Genomic DNA, 18,209 nt, shown 5'->3' on the forward strand with positions numbered 1-18,209 from the left:
TCAAGGCTGTGTTTTTATGCTGCTCTTTAAAGAAGCCCAAAATTTTGCCTTTAATATTTGTTGAAATGTTTCCCTTTGCTCATAAACTTTTTTCTTGGCGCATTTTTCACCTTGTGTAAAGATAAATTTATCCATTCTGGATGGTGACTTCTCTTCACCAGCGAATTGCGCCTAACTCGAGGAAAATGTAAAGCACCCAGTTTGAATGTATCGCCATCACCGTTCAAACCGGCAATGGTTTGTTTAATTCCTCAACTTGGATCCATAATTATTTATAATGCCCAAATAAACTGTTAAAATTACTTGCCTCTTTCTGTTTCACCGTAAAGAATCGTTGAATTTGTCTAGATCGAGTTGTTACGGGTTCATAAAGACACGAGCGAATAAAAAAATGCGACAAAAACACTCTTCTTTTGGAGACAAAAAGAAAGATGAAAAAATGACCAACCTCCTAATTTGTAGGAGTTGAGTAAAAGACTAATAGCAAGATTATCTAGTGACACATTTTTTTCCTCACCTTAGACTTCTTGGAGAGGATGCCGCAGAAATGAAACAATTCTGCCAAAAACCGTCCAAGTAGACTACATGCAACATGCCGCAAAGATCAAGCATGATTTGTGAGAAAAAAGGCCGCAGAAATGCGCTTTTTGTAGGGCTGAAGAGAGATGCATTTCGGTAGAGGCCTTTACATTAACTTTGAAGGAGCCGAAGCGTGGCAATCAGTCAGTGCAGCGCTCAAAATTGGTCATTGGGTCCGAAGTGTCAGTTAAAACAGGTGAGTGGGAGTTGAGGTCTACAGCTCCCCGGATCTAGGTGAGCTCCAGAGGCTGGCTTTTCGTCAAACTTGAGGAAGAAGAGTAGGCGAAGGTGTTGTTATGTGATGTGCCGCAGCATTGCTTACCAACATCAGGAAGCTTGAATTAAGGAGAACAGATGATTTCCTCATTTTGAGGTATAAAATAGTCTTTCTTTATTCCTACTCTAAGCCTAATTGAGTTGTAAATAAAAAAGGAAAGAAAAAGGAAAAAGTTCCATCTTGACAGAAGTGACTTCGAGTTTGAGACAGTCCAAGTCAAGTAGGCGTGTATCGTCGAATGATGCGTAAGGATAACATCATTTTTTGCCCGTTTTCTTAAGCAACAGACAAGATTTTAATTTGGATTTATTTTAAGTTTGTGCTGTAAGAATCGTCGTTATTACAACCATGTACCTAACTATCAAAGTTTCAGGCCGAGATTTTGATTAAAGGGTAATACATTTCTGCTAGAGGAGGTGGAAAGGGAAAAATTCTAGGTCGCTCTGATTTTTGCAGCTTCTGCTGAGGAAGAAGTACTAAACTATAAAAATAGTCGCATAAAAAGGGAATGGTTAATTTACTGGCTGAAATTGCTCACAATTACACTGTCTGCTTCCTGCCCGTTTCATGGGATATTTTGCCTCTGGAAGCCGAGAAAGACCTTACCCATAGGCTTATTCCCTTCTACTTCTATACATCCGCATTCCACTTCACATGTCTGTCTGGCATCCGTGCCACGAGGAAGAGTCAAGGCCCATCAACTGGAGGTCGAAGATCTAAGAGCAGGCGGATGTGGAGGATGAGGGCAGTGAAGGTGTAATCACAAGGTAAGACCGTGTTCTCCTTCACCTCAAGTTGGATAAAATGCAAATTCTCTCGCGACTACCTTTGACACTGTGTGAATATGCATGCGTGTAGGTTCTTGTGGCGCTTATTTTGCTACGACTTCCAAATGACAGTGCATTGATTGGGGTGACTGTTTCTATGGCAGACGTTTGTTTGGACAGGTGTGTACGTATCTACATGAAATGATGGCTACGGGGTGGATGAATGGGTGGATGCGGAAAGGGAAGGATGGATGCAAGATGGATGGATAAGACGCACAAATGTGCTTGACTAGCATCTAGTAAACTACCACTTCTACACAAACTCATGTACACATAAGCGCACACAAACTTGACAAACACCTTTCTGCTGCGATAAAGTAGTATCTGCCGTCCACTTGTCAACTGGACAGTGACGTGTAGTATATTGTTTAAGGAGAAAAACTTTGTATTTTATTTAAACTTTGGCTATAATTTAGAAGCTATACTTCGCCTCACCTTACCTCATACCAGTCATTCCTTTAGTCAGTTGGTCGGTGCACACTCCTAGATGCAAATCACATGAATAGCAGAGAAAGAGGCAGACAATTAGACGGCCTGAGGAGACGACGAGCAGACACTTGGGGAGATGGTCATTTACGCCTATTGTCAACAATTAGTAAATGGCTTGTGATTGCTAAGGAGCTCTCAGCATGCTCCATCCAACTGTCTTCACCGCTAGAGGCGAAGCGTTGAATCACATCCCAAGGCAGACAGCCGTGGAGGCTGTTGTTGACATGCTAAAATTAGACACTGTTACTCGGACCACCAGTGACATGCGACGATGGCTCATCATGATGAGGGACTGGGAGCCCTAAACTCTCAGGAACGCGATACATCCCGTTCAGAGAGATTCAACCTCCGTCGCTTCGTGTTACGCGCTGCTACCGCACATCACACGACAACTTCTTCGACTCTTCTTTCTCATGTGTGACAAGAAGGTAGACTTCTGATGCATTCGTAGGACAGTCAGTTCAACTACCATCCATTTAGGTATGTGGAGGGCCGTGCATCATGTACGTCTTTTCGCCTATCAAAATATCAAACATTTGTTTTGTAGATGAGGGATTATTTACTTAGTTCTTGAATGAGTTTAAAATACCGTCTCATTTAAAGGAACAAGTACTGCTCTTCTCTCCTTATTTGACACCGTCCCCTTCCACATTTCTGCGCCTCCTTTACTGATTAACTGATGCCTAGAAGGCCTAAATGGACAGACGAGTAAGCTAAGACACCTAAGTTGAAATGCCTACAGGTCTAGACATCCGACGCTTGATGACTTTCAAAAGTTTGCTGTTTACCACACTTGTCGTTTAAACAAGCTCAGAGTAAGTTGTGCGCTACTTTCCCGGCATCAGACCTTCCGTCTGTCGAAATGTTCACCACCAAGACGACAGTGGTTAATGATTAGCCAATCCTGGTGTTGGCGGATCATCCAAGCGCCCATCTACTGAGAGTATGAGGATCTGGTCAATGTACAGACTGTCCTTTAGGCCTTTTAAACATGTAGACATCCCAAGAATTGGGTTTTTTTTCGCCTACCTGAGGGGACTTTGACCATAACCGCACCATTTCCGAGGGTGGAAATACTATCATACTTTTCAACCATCTTGACTAAAGGTGTCCGGTGAGAATCAGGCCATCACATCACAGATCAACCTAATGCTTCCTTTGAAAGTGAGGAATGTGAAAGGAAATAGTGCCCAATTCTGCCTGTCAAGCCAGTTACATGATATGATTCTGGAGCAAATGTGGCCACGGTGCTTGAATTTGAGGCACATCAAAGTGAGGCAGTATTTTCACATACCCTGGGACCTGTGAGAAGGTGTGTGAGAAAAAGTTGCCCTCTAGAGAGCAGCCTACATATACTTTTACCATTGCTAAGCCTCCTGGGAGCTCAGCTGGAAGGTAGGGTTGCTAAAATTTGGGGAGAGGGGACCAGAGGAGGATGGGAATAATCACAGCTAAATTAGTGTTGGTGGCGAGGTTTTGTGCATTATGCCACGGACGGCTGCTTGATTCCCCAATAGGGGCGTATAATCCCAAGGATAGGTGACAATCACCGACTGAAGCTTGATGAGGCGCGCCATTTGCGGCATGCAAAGGTCGGAAAATGGGTAAGATGATGCCACAATTCCTCTCTTTCTCCCATCAAAACAACAGCTTGCACGCTCTCATAGACCATTAAAAGGCCTTTCTAATCCCGAGTAAATTCTGTCTCTAACAATTCGTGTATCATTTTAGATTCTTGTTCTTAACCCAGGACTTTCACAACTTCCATTTGCTAGACCTTACTAATAGTTGGTCTTGACGATAGGAGGCGAGAACTGGAGCCTTCTCATCAAAAATATCGAGCTTTGAGCAAATCACCACCAAACCCCTACTTTACATCTCCCTCAAAGGCTGAATCCAAAAATACGACAAAACGCTTTTCAATTCCTGAAAGCGAGTTAACCTTTGTTAATCAACCAATCAGGCTGGAACTGCATGCATCAAGTTCAACCAATCCTTTCTTGGAGTACAATAATATGCAGTGGCTACCCTATCAGCCTATCTGCAGCCTAATGCATGCACGTAAAAAGTCGTGCAGATACCACAAAGTCTCAGTGACCCCGAGGTCAAGCAAAATCCACACAAAGCCTATTTTAGGTCAACTACTAATGAGTAGTATGTACCTGTGAACTTTTGTCATATAAGTTACCCAAATTTTATCGATTTAAAGAGCAATCCAGCACTTCGAAATAAATGTCATGCGATGTCAATTATTGGGCAGTAACAGCTGCCAGCTTGGAGAGGGATTCACCTCCAACATTAGCCAATCAGAAAAGTCCCATTCGGGAGGCCCTTCATGACCAATCGAAACACGAAACTGTTTTCGAATTAGCAGTCAATGTCACCTACATTCAGAGAGCACAGCTGACATGATTCCAACTTGGTAGGATGTGCGGAATCTGCGCTGAAAATTCCTTACTCCCTTATATGTTCCCTTCTCGTCATTTTTTTGGCTGTTCGGTTACCAGTTGTGTTGCCTCATTCTACATCCTCTCGATGCCTTTCCCTGCCTGTATTTCAATCCTGAAGATACGTCGAGATCACCACCTCGTGATTTTTAGGCTGCGCCTTATTTGGGCCAAGAAGGATGTCCACATGACGTCAGCAGAAGTGAGATGCTGCTGTCTATTTTACGGAATTGATAGTAAAATGGAGGCTATTTAAATCCACTTTGTTGTCGTTGAATGTGTCTCTGTAAAAATAATTTTTGTTCTTAAGTATGCTGATTTGAGGAGGAAAAGTCTGCCTTTTAGTCACCAAAGTGAACAGAGTTGATTCCGTTCTTGTTTAAGTACACCTTTAAAATGTCGGACACTGCAAAACCCACTGGAATCATGCAAATCTTTTGGCAACCTAGCTTTTAGAAAATGTCGGCGGCTTTTCAGACCTTTTATGCGGCTAATGCTAAATAGTCCTCTTCATTGTGGGCATGGCTTGATTTTGCTTCAGGGTCGATCCTGGGCGCTCTAGAAGATTAGGTTCGTCATCTTTTCACACTAAAATGGCAAATATCCAAATAGATTTTTGGTATGTAAACACATTTTAAGGGATAGATATGCATCAGCCCATCATCACAAAAATCCAGTACTATCAAATGGACAGGATTGACAGGACTTGAGATGAAGTACCTGACCCATTGAATAGAATGCGGCTCCAGAGTTGCAGAGAATGTGGCTTGGGGGAGAAGTTGCAGCTTACCGTAGAAGAAGAGATTATTAAGAACCCATATATATGTATAACATTGGCTATGCCAAACAATCCTCTCTGTACTTCACACTTTTGTGAACGTGACAAGGGTATGGTTCCTTTGAGTGTGTGATAGTATGCGGGAGGGACTGCAGACGCTAATTCTCGTTACGAAAAGACCACTAACTAAAATTAAAGAGTACTTAGCAATGCGATCTATACGTCCCTCCATCCTCCATCCACTTCGCAACCGTTTATCCATCCATCCACCCATCCATTTGCTCATTTATCTGTCTACCCGTCCATCCATCTAAATGATGCAACTTGAACTCATATGGGAAAAAGTGACCATCCATAACCTAGAGAACTAGTGAACCCGTGAGAACCTTGTCCTACCCAAAATCTCGCACCGTGCACTGGAATTAGTAATTGTAAAATGACTTTTTATATCACTTTTGGATTGTAGTGATGAGGGTTGGGAGAAGGGAGGAAGGAGGTACTACCACCACTTCGCCCTCATTCTCCCCATAGTACTGCTCCAGCCTCAATGCGATAAAAGTTACGTTTACATCTATATTGTGCTTCATTGAACTGGTTTCCAGATCGTAAACACGACTGTCCTGACTTAAGATGAGTCTTCCCCTTTGCAAGGTTGTAGCATCTCCTTTTGATATTTTTATCTCGGTAGATTTCGATACACCTTATGACCGGAAGTTCAACTTATCCTCCCCTTTGTTCGTGAGATACTCTACTACTTTGCTCTATGCGCACAGAAGACATTTTCAGAGAAGTTATTCAAGGTCGCTTTTGTTTCTACTACCTGGTGGACTTTGTAGAAGGCAGGAAGTGCTTTACAATTAGTTTTTTTTTGACTAAATTGTCCTTTTAGTGGTAGTGCAAGCACCTGCACTCCAATTCGGCTAATTCATTTGCACCGCCATAAACATCGCATGACTGTGCTGGCCAATCAGGTAGCGGCACTGTGGCCAACAACACTGGAGCCTCGTCTTGCGACGCGAGAACCAATAAAAAGTGCTACTGTGTTGCATAAATACCGATAAGATCCAGTGGAGGGTTTCCAAAAGATGGCGGATATGTGTCCCGGACTCCTATATTCCATCGTCTGGTTCCTTCTCGTCGTTTTCGTTGCATGGCCGATCGCTGGATTCCTAGGCTGTATCTACATCTTCCTGCTGCCTTTTGCAGCTTGTGTACCGCCACTGGAAGATTTTCTTGACCAACTCTTCATATTTGTCAAATTGCCGCTTATATGGTCCAAAAAGGGAGTTGCAATGAAGTCACTAACTGACTGCAGCCTCGATTAAATGTGAGAAAGTAAAACCTTCCCTTATTTACTTTTGTTTGCTTTGACTCTTAACCTTCATCTGCCCCTACCCCACTACACCCCACCCCGCCTAATTATTTCTAACCTCCCCTTTACCCCTTAATCACTTTGAGTGATAATAGGGCATTATGTGTATTTTTAAATGGCCAACTTGTCACTCCTTACCTAAACCGATATTACTTTCTTCTCCCCACTGGCTCATTTCTTGGCTCACTCGCCACTGTTCGCTGTGGGGCTGGAAAAGACACGTAATAAGGCTTTAGTTCTTCTGCCGCAACTAACTGGTCCGTGACTGCTTGCTTGAGGTAGGAGGTATTTCATTACGAGTGCTCCACAATCGCACCACTGCAGGCGCATTATTTACCACGAACGTAAAGCATTAACAGCAATAGGTAGTTGTCAGTAAATGTCAAGGTGCCGTTGGTGATTTGCCCCATAGAAAAAAATCTCATGGTGCCCTTACCAACCTTAACTTACCCACACATTTAACATAATGGCTAATCTTAATTCTGAGGGCAGAAATTTAATGCAAGTAGGTAAATTAGCTTTCTTTCGAGCCTGCATCCGTAAGCAGAGGTAGATTTGAAAATCAGTGGCTGTGGGGCCCGCTTGAAGGCGCGCTCATACGATCACGAAAAGCAGTCATGCCACTTTAGTTTACAAAGTACAATGCAACCAAAGACGCTGAGGCACGAAGAGGCGGTGATGCAATCACCTGAAATACACACCTGGTGGCGAGAGTGAAGCTGTGAACCCACCACCGGCTCTGAGTGGCGATGCCGCTCCGCTGCAGATTGAGATGTGAAGGGCAGACACATCGATTGTCTTACTTAGACAAAGAGGCACATTTTGCTCTGGCAGCTTACAATCTACTGGCACTACAATTACTGTTGTCAGTATGTCTACAGAATTTTTTCTGCATTCAAAATTTTCAGCTTTTTACTTCTTTAGGGCTAATGGCTCTTCTAACACTACTTATGGGCTGTGAACCCATCCTGTAGAGTCGGAACATAGGCATGTCTTCAGTGGAGCTAGTGCCGTTTACCCCAAGAAAATGGTAAAATACATGATTTTTGCGGGATAGCACGAAAGTCACTTGACGTAAATAGGCGTAGTGGGAGCCGCATGTAGACTTAACCTTCGTGCTGCCTTGGAAGGGGAAAAAAGTTTGGGATGACAACTCGTAAAAAAACATCAAAATATTAAAAAAGAAGGGGGTCTAGAAACCCTACCTCGGTATCTAAAAAAATTGACAAAATACTGATGGTTTTAAATAGTTAATGCAAAATTATCCATTACTTTCATTAATATTTTTCGTACAACTTGTTCTTAGAATCCACTGATTTTTTAAAAATGTAACCCGTTGCTAGAGCAGGACGGTCGGTAACTCCACTCGTGCTTTAAAGGGTGCGTATGTGTTGTCGCGAAAAATTGCTTCACTATTCTTAATTTACGGCTTAAGAAGGGATGGATAAACGCTATTTGGCCTTCATTTTGGAATCATATTGCAAACACCCTCAAGCTCCACTACTGCGCTTTGAGAAGCAACAAGATTAACAGCCTTTAATCCAGAATTTTTAATAAATCACAGGAGATTCATGTTTAAAGGGTCAATCAACAGCAGGAGCTTTAAGAATTCATTCACATTCGACTGGAGAATATACGTGGGACGGATGATATCGCAGAAGAGGGGGACAGAACACCCGTAGCTCTTGGGATGCGGAGCCATAACAACTGCAGCCATGTGACATGGATGGGCGAATTTAGGGCACCTCACAAAAATTTTATCGCATTGATGCATAAAGCTGGCACTGCTATGAGGCGAGATTATATGATCGCCTCGCCCCACAGCGTGGTAAAATTTGCCATGGCAACAAAGACAATGACGATTTGATCTACGGGGTATGCCGTAACTTGTGTATTCAGAGCAGGTTGTAGGGATAATTGAGGGCGAGAAAAGAGGCAGGGAGTCCAAAATCAGTTGCATGTAGATCGTCCTTTGCCACTTACCTGCCGAGCGACGTGGATGTCTGCGGTCTAAAAAAGGAAACATTGTGTTGTTTAGTCGGTAGTCTAATGAAAAAATGTTTTGCTTGTCTTGCCTAAAATAAAAAAAGATGGAATGCATTGAACCGATTCTTAAAAGTTATTGATTGGAATTCTAGGTTGTATTGACTTAGGTGTCTACTGATATCCAATTTCAGCCACCAGCTAGATCAGAGAAATATTCTTCCTACTAGAAAGTAGCAGGAAAATGAGTTTTGCTGTCACGAAATGAGAGGTGTTAAAGCTCTTTAATACCCAGTTGTGCGGACTTTACGATCTTCGCCAACTTGGTAGATCAGTATGTAAGCTGTGAAAATTTAACGGTAGCATGACCTGTCACCTGACCTCTTGCATATAAATCAACGCGTGACCTGCACTCCAGTCTTCTGTTGGACTTTGTAAATAACTTTCTTTCTTTCTGACCACTCGGACATTTTGCTAATGGGGTACTCAGCAGAATAGCAAGCATTTCCTCTGCGCCAGTGATATTTTTGGCCCTTTGCTCACGCCCAAATCACTGACCAAGTGTGCAGCTGGAAGATTGACATATGGAGCGTTATGGATGGACCGTTCCACGTGCATCACGCAAAATTGCTGATGATGAATGACAGTACACTTTAAAGTAAAAAAGGAAGTCTGACTTGAAAAAATTGCTTCTTTTCATCACCTTCTACACTCCACTGCTGCCTGGCCAACTGGCCGAAACCTAATCGGCTGATAAAGAGTCTAGAATGGCATCACTTGTTCTCGCATTTCTCTTGGACAGTTCCAAGAGGGTCGCCTTCAAAAGGCACCAGCATGGCGAAAAACGACATTAAGGTCTCCGCTAAGGTTGGCGCGTCCTTTCTGTTTTACTAAAGTCTGACAATTTGTAGAAGAACTCAAGGTAGTTGATCATTTGATAGGATTCGCCAAACACTACCACCGTTGCAGAGCCCACTGCCTTCTCAGACGCCGTAATAAAACCTATCAGTTTGGCGGTGAGTTTGTTCTCACATTAAAAATTGGCTACCAAAGCAGAAGTACACATCACCTTGCCGATGATCCCGCATTTTTAGAACGTACACTTAAACACATGTCATGCCCCTCCTCCGCCCCACATACCCATCAATCAAGTAAAGCCCACTTCGCAATTTGGCGCTTGAAGGGAGAGTATCACATCTTGATTCATCCACCCGCCTTGGCCACCACGGAAAATTTCAAATGCGGGAAAATCTAAATAAATCGCTGTGTTTTATAATCTGGTGGTGACGTATGCTGGGTACCAGACAAATCAAGAGGCAAAGACCCCGACACTCATATCTGAGTTGGTGGAACTACGTGAGAGCTCAAGCCAGACGATTAGATGACTATCGGAAGCTAGAGGAGATTCTCCTCTCGTGCATTTACAGCACTTTGTTTGGTACTGACAACAAAATGATTTGAAACCCACCCACAGGTAGTGTCAGCCAGTCGGAGCAAATAGACGAGGGCGGATGAGAGTCAACATCTGGAACTTCTGAAATGTCCGTAAAAGGAGAATGGAAAACCAAACTTCTAAAAAGTCAAATGAAGCAGGACTTTGGGGGGAGGGGGAGGAGGGAAACACCTAGCACGATGGCAAAGAGGTATGACAGCCTTTTGAGGAGCACACTTTGCCTCCATGCTTGACATCATATCATGTAAATTGTTGCCTTTGGCATGGTTTTTACAAAAGAGATGTGAGCGAAGTCGTGTATGATGTAGATGATGGCGATGCAATGCAAATTTACTTACAATTCTTTATAACCAATAACTCATCTACCTTCTTTCCGTCTTATTCAAATTTCAGTAATAGCCCAAAACGTGGAGTGTAGAGGGTCAAATGGTGCTGCCTTGGTACTTTTTGACCGCAGTTAAATGGAATCGATGCTTATTCCTTGACCTCACGGTGTCAAATCTACCCCTCAATCGATGGAATCCACGTCACTGCGACATTCGTGGTGGTGGAGGTGATTAAGCAGTTGGCAATGCGTCAGTGCTTTTGGTCCTTACCCTTGATCCAAATCGTATGGCTGATCCCGTGACTTCATATCGCGCAGCTTCAGTTAAGTGAACGCGCCTACTGATTTCTCTCAGTAACATCGTGCCACATTGAACAGTCAACACAAATACTATTCGAGACAAGCTACTAGTATCTGTGTTATCGCACTCTTCCAGGGCAGTATGGAAATCACTCAAGAGGTATGGAGATGGACTTGTTGTTGTCATTCAGAAGGATGCAAATCGATCAATTCCTCTCCCTCCCTCTCCTCGGTCACGAGGTATCATCCATCTTGTCCATTTGTGAATTCAAGCGCTTATGTATTACAACCATCCAGGCCATCGCACCCATGATTCCACTTCATAACCTATCATGAGTTGCCACTGCTTTACCATGGCCTTGTGGTATCACCATCACACTCCACCGGCTTATCTACTTACTTATTTCTCCTGTTAGCCTTTCATTCATGTCATTTCGGCGGCATGACAGGCTTTTATTTCAGGTTTGCAGATTCCTTAATATAACCGACTTGTAAACATCCGGGGAAAATCGCACTTTAAAGACCTCCCTAATTCCGACACCGAATAGATCCGCCCTCAAAATGATCACTCACTCCGGAAGAATAAAAGGAGTTCTGCCTTCTGGGGTGGAGTGAACTATTCCACTTATTTCTCTCCGACGCCGTTTATTTCAAAACAGTTAGCTTAAAGCAGCTCTGGGCTGGGAAATTAAAATGTGAAGAACCGGGGAGACATGAGGAGACATTGGTGCAAACTAAGCCACCAGGCGAGTGAACGTCTTTGTCAGCTACTCACAAACAGACAGACACAAGACCTTAAAACAATCCTAGTGTGCCTCACTTCTTTCACGCGCCTCATCAGAAACGTGAGCACATAATGAATGCAAGTTGTTTCTTGCCTGATCGACGCACCCACTGACTCGTGATGTGGTGTGGTGTGAGGTAGTTTGGTCTCAGGACCCATGGACCTTGTTCGAAGTAACTGAATAACCACCTCTACCCATCTCTCAGTGGGACTTTCGCGCACAAGTTACAACTCCATTTAGTAACTGTCTAACAACTGAGGAGTAGGCGATGCAGGATTATCCGTCAGTCTCAAGGCACATAACATTAGAATCACCTCCTTCAAACCTTTTTAGATGGTACGCACTGCCAACCTCAAATCACATCAACCCACTTTAAGCAACGATTTAAAATGAGGTGAACTCCTCAGCAGGGTCAGAATACAAACGACTCGCCAGTAATGCTATAAGTGGGCAAACTTTCGCATGCACATCAGTTCCATCCTTAAATTCAAAAATATTTACCAGTAACAAATATGATAAGTGAAAAATGACTGGCAAGGATATTCCACTCTCTTCGCTCCCTTTACCTCATGTACTATCAAAGACAAGTTTCCACCAACTCAACAATTCCAATAAAATTTTTTGCCATACACGACACCCGAATCTCGCCAGTTCCTCGAGCAAATCGGCAAAGTGTTAATCCTTCTCTCTCACACATTTTATCTACCTCAATTGGCGGACCTCACCGATAAGAAGCAGTTTTGTGCCCTTCACAACAAGCCAACGACAACCTATATTCATGCTTTCATTTGCCTCCCGTGCAAGTTACTCGCGTACCGCTGATCCAAGAACCACACAGCACTGTCAGCACTACAAATGGTCAAATTCTACGTAAAGCCTCCACAGAACAGGAAACCTATCCTTATTGATTTAATTATCGAAACCACAGATTTTAGTAACAGTAATACGCAGCCTTACGATTCCTTCTTTCGAGTCTGCACAGAAACAAACAACAGCCGCATGACATCAACTCATCATATGTTTTGGACTTCAACTTCACATCTGTTGAATCATGTGAGGAAGACGCAAAAATAAACTTGTAATTAAAAAAGAGTTCGAACAACTTTTTGGTTCACGTATTTCCACCAGTGTGCATTGCACGACTATACTTAAGCGTAAAAAGTCAAGTCTGAAGACTGTTGGTGAAATAACCAACACTTGCTATTGGGTAGGCTAGCAAAGCGTCCATGTGCATTTAAGGTGATTGTTCGACAATCAAATTTGTACACAGCTGCGCAAATTAAAAACAAGTATGCCTCCTTCTTCAGAGTTCCCACAAGCATTTCGTCCATCCCCATATACCTTCAACATATGCACGCAATATTTGTAGGAGTGGTCAAGGTGTAGTCAAGGTCGTCACCACCCTTACCATCAATCCCTTCATAAGAACTTTCACCAAAAAGCTGTGAGCGTCATCTCTAGATTTTGACAAAAAAATTTCAGTAGTTGTTGCAAATTTTTCTGTGCTGTTAACAAAACATTTTCAGGTCTCCTTTTAACTAGCAATTAATAGTCACAAAGCAATAAGTTAAGTCAAATTGTTCATTTAGAGATATTGATTCTGATATATAGTGGTTTTCGTAAAAATTTCTGACGTATGCGTGATCTGTTGTATGTTTTAACATTATATCAAATCACTTACAAAATTCAATCCCCTTCGTTTTAGGTTTCGTAACATCATCCAGCAGCGGTAGTCAACAAATCTACATGTTGAATACAATACCATTCATTCGTTCTATATATTCCCTTACATCGGAATTTATGTTTAATATATAAACTGTGAGGTGGAAGTGCTACTGCTGAAGAATAGACGCTGAACCAAAACAGATGCTTTCCTCTTGCCGAGGGACACTTTGTCTTAACTTGAAGGCATATAATTAAATGCAAACTGTTAAACCACTTTTAAAAAGTCAAATTCCTTTTTTTAATTTTTTTAGCTCTTGCATGTTAGAGGAAGTTATCGGTAGCTTACGGAGTTGGTGTTCTTATGAAACTGCAGTAGACGGAACCACAATAAACAATTGAAACCGTAAAAGTTGTGTAAAGTGCAGTGGATTTGTTACGTAGAAATCCTTTACTGGTAATTTAAGAAACTTTTTTGTCTGGGCATTTCCATCAATGAAGAACATTTTTCAAAACTTATTAAACTAAGCCACAATTTACAAGCAATTTATTATACCCACCACCCATGCAGAGGTCATGATCAAACCCCTCTCGCTACCTGATATAGGTCTATTAACTTACTTAAGTAGTCAACTAGAGTACCAAATGTGCATATATATACATCATCGAAAACTAGAAGCCACTCTTTTCGTGTATACCACCTGCTTATGAACTTTTAACACACGTCCACAAGCACACTGGCTGATGACTTCTGGCCAATAGATAGGCCAGAAGTGGTCCTTTCTCTACCAATCACCATCAAGTGATTCTAATTCTACTACTTTTAAAGTCGCAAACCGTCACATTCACATTGCACACTATCAAGGCTCATGGATGGATATAAATTCTGGAGCATAATATACGCGCTCTTCTGCTTCGCCTTGATAATCTTCATTGCCTGGCCTGTATCATTCACACTGGCAGCCATCTACATATTGTTTGTTCCGTTTGCCGCCTGCATTCCTCCCCTTGAGGCGTGTCTGGATGATGTTCTAGGCGCACTGAAATTGCCACTCTTCTGGGCCAAAGAGGCTATCCATGCGGAAGGTTTCTGTAACTAACAGGACCCACTCTCTCCACCATTTACCGAGCAACAACACCATCAGTAGTAATAAAGGGTCAATAAGGCATTTTCATGCTTCTTGTTTGCTTCTTTTTCTTAACCCGAACCTTATGGCATAACTGCGGTCATTGCGGCATTTCTAACGCTGTCTGGAAAGGTGTGGGGTAAAGCTACTTTAAATATCCCAGGAACAAATGTATTTTAAATATTTTTAGCGGTGCATATGTATGACAGTTAAGATTTTTTCCTCTTAATCTGGTATCACTTAACTTTAAAATGTGTTCCTCATTTCTACCAAAAAAATTTGCCATAAGCTGAATAGCAGACACACCAAATGAGGATAAACCAAAGCAATCGCTTTGAGAGAGGATTGGGCAGGGAGAAGTGGGAGATAGTGAGAAGAAGAGAGAGTAATGCAAGTTTAATTACCAGACAAGAGGGCATATCTATCCGCTTTTTACTGACGGGTGGACGCAAGTCATGAGGACAAAGTGTACCTCACATCTTCCACGCGCCTTACCAGATTAAGCTGTCTGCTGCCTGATAAAACACCCACTGACTTGTTGTGATGTAAAGAGCTGTGTTAAGAGTCAGCCTTTGTGTAATGTAGCACGCCAAACAAAGTAAATTAGAACACAATGACAAATAGAATTTGTTGTCTATAAAGTAGCCACCCACAATTCGCAACACACTTTCAGGATATGGGGAGCTTTATGCTCAAAATACTAATTTCGTTTTAAGCGTGTGCAGTGTTATGTGGTGCGATTTGATGTGATGTGTAATTGAAAAAACACGTAATGGCCAACCATCAGCCGGACGATTTGTGAAAGCCTAACAAAACCACATAGATCATGGTTCCAACTACTCGATACATGTAAACGCATGTGACAGAAAAGCAAGCCAAGCTCCTGTCTCAGGAGGTGGCGCGAGAATTCAGATAGTCGATGGAACTTATGTAATACGGTAGTGGTTTATCCCTTGGTATTGGTGAGGCGCCACTTTTGCTACTGCATCCCTTTAAGACAAGTAAGTTGCAGGGAGCAATTCAGCTCCAGGAGACAAGGCATCTACTGTACTTGTATGGTGCGCGGTGTGTGGTGGAGGGAAGCTTGTGCTTTTGCCAAATACATCACAAGGTGTCGGCACATGATAGTACGCATCCTATGGTAATTGCAAAAATGCAATTTTGCCTGTGGGAAATGCAGCAGAACATGCATCGGAGAATGACTTTCCTACTACTACTACTACTACTACTACTACTACTACTACTACTACTACTACTACTACTACTACTACTGGCTTTGTGGTAGTAGCAGTAGAAGTAGTAGGAAGTAACTAAAGCATTTGGAGGCATTCATGTCCAACGATGTGCAGTACACAGTTGCAGAGACAGACAGTGTGCCATAACATCATCGTAGTCGTGACTTGTTTCAAAGGAGACTTTGCGTTTCAGAGAACATTGGCAAATTGAGGTAGGGGGTAAAGCTATGTATGATTTTTAAAGGCAAATCGCTTCCTCCAATCCGCAGTATGTATCTTTCTTCCGCCAAGTCAACTGTTTGCAATCAGATGCGAATTGCCAAATTCTTATGCTTTAGGACTGGATTTTGTTTTTTACGGACATAATACTAGGAGAGGCCATGCATTGCTTTGGTGCGGAAGGGCTGGAGAGGCCACTGGCACGGACTAAAGGATGTGCAGCCCGACAGTTGTTCAAAGGTGGCATCTTAAATGACTGTGGACTAAAAATAAAACGCTGAGCATTCCTTCATTTTTCTACCTATTGTTGATAAAGACTTATCCCCTTAAGTTTGTTTATTCGTTATGCTACAATTCTCATACCATTTCTGGCTTTTAAACATGGCAGATAAGATGTCTGCAGGATGAGGCACTACGCGGTCAAGCTATTTTAACTACTTAATATAGTTTTCTGTTTCACAATTCTACATCAACGGTTGTTTTCACCATGCCTTTGTGCGAGCACTGGAATGACGTGCGAGTGGGACGTGGAACGATCGCACCAGCATAGCATGATGTCGCCGTAAATGTGCCAATGGATGAACATAGCCACTCCTCCGTTGGCACCTAAGAGTGAGACAAATGTCAGGTGTGGTAAACTTGCACAGGCGCCTTCAACCGAGCTGTGCATCTATTCGCCCCGATTTTTTTAATTTGAAATACTACTTGAGCATATTGGTTGAGGTCGGCGGCACGATATGAATTTACTCAAACCATTCATTAGTTAGGAAGGTTTTGGAATCATTCATTTACTTTGGAACGCAAAGTAAGTGTTGCAAACGAAATGAGGAAAGAGGAATTAATGATGCCTCAATGGAGGCCAAACCGAGGTGCAACACTGACCCTCACAAAATTAGACGTCAATTTACTGGTAATCACCACTAATACGTAAGGCCTCACATTGAGGAGTTGCTCACTTCTAATTTGGGATTGGTGAAGAAGTCTGCATTTTCATCTCAATAAATCACTCTCTGCATCGCTTGCTGAAGAATTGTGACGTGAAAGCATGACGAATTACTTGTTATGGAAACACAAGACGCGCGCCGTGAGTTGAGAGGCCTTCAGATAACTTTGAAGAAACCGAAAGCGTGGGTTGTCATGCGTGTAAAATGCATGAACCTGTGCAAACAGTTTGTTTTTTTTCACTTGTGTGCCTTTCTTGTGCTGAAATATAATAATATGATCAGCGTTTTGTCTCTTCGTCTTGGTTACGAGAGCACTCGCCTAATGTTCCTGCTCAATGTTCCGCAGGAATGCCATGAGCAACAATTAAGGTGGCATTATGCTTGGTTGTAGCTCACCTAAAAATAGTTGCCGCTGAGCTGTATACGCTGCATGTATGAGGAAGTTCTTTAGTTCACTCCCTGACACGCGCATGAATTATGTGAATGAAGGCTTAATGATGGCTCTCTAAAATTACCTTTCCTGACAATTCAACTTATCAAATCTCGGCCGATAATGATCTCTCGACTTCCTTCCCTCATTCACCCTCCTTAAGACTATTCCAGAGACTTTCATGTGACTTCTCTGTTATTGGTTGGTGCAAACTCAATCTATCCGAATAACTTTATTTTTTTCTGATTTGCCTTTTAGCTTTTTATCCACCTACCTAGCGGAGAATAAGCCAGGGATTCCTATCCCTTATGAGCTTAAAATCAAATAAACAGAGCTACATATAAGAAAAATAATTAATTCTAAATCCCACTTATTTGCAAGTACTGTAAATTTTGCATGAGTCTAAACTGATACAAGATGCCCATTCGCAGAGTCCATGCCTGCACCAGTTGTGAACGCTTCTTAAGTCGGCCATCCGCTGACTGGCAATGTACAGCTTCCACTACGATTACAACTTTACGTGTCTCCAATGAGGCATTCAGTCATTCGAGCAAAGGGCTCTAGTTAGAGGAAGACGGCATGCATAGCGGTATTGTGGAATGTCACAGAGAGACGTATTGTCATGCTTTGCCGACAGGTTCTTCAAAGGCAGAGAGTTTGGGCATTAACATCGTTTGCTTTCCACAACTTCCGGAGAGAGGATACATATGTATCCTGATTATGGCAGACTGCATTACAAAGTAGCAGAGGCAAAACTTGTGAAGACACAAGGCGCTGATTCAGTGGTTTATCCTGATCGAAACAGATTGAAAGGCCAACACGCTACCTCCCTCCTCCCACATCTACGGTGACATCATTCCCTCCTTCCTCCGACAGCATCGGTAGGCCCTTCTCCCTTGACTCCTTTCATATAATTTACTTTTACAGCATTGTTATACTTAGTGTTTCCATTGAAGTTGCTTTCATTGATGCTCACT

The 18,209-nt window shown here is 42.5% G+C and overlaps 1 protein-coding gene across 1 annotated transcript; it reads right to left on the minus strand. All coding sequences in view use genetic code 11, as the record gives it.

Annotated features, from left to right (window-relative positions):
* On the minus strand, nucleotides 1–11,017 carry EGR_04501 (hypothetical protein; the record flags this gene model as incomplete). The annotated part of the gene is made up of 5 exons (XM_024493750.1): nucleotides 1–171; nucleotides 1,955–2,064; nucleotides 7,573–7,658; nucleotides 8,753–8,844; nucleotides 10,802–11,017. The coding sequence occupies 5 exons, from the start codon at nucleotides 11,015–11,017 to the stop codon at nucleotides 1–3; spliced, it is 675 nt and encodes a 224-aa protein (XP_024351864.1).
* Between the last annotated feature and the right edge of the window lie 7,192 nt (nucleotides 11,018–18,209).

The sequence above is a fragment of the Echinococcus granulosus genome (genome assembly GCF_000524195.1).
Source record: "Echinococcus granulosus chromosome Unknown EG_S00028, whole genome shotgun sequence".
Lineage (NCBI taxonomy): Eukaryota > Metazoa > Platyhelminthes > Cestoda > Cyclophyllidea > Taeniidae > Echinococcus > Echinococcus granulosus.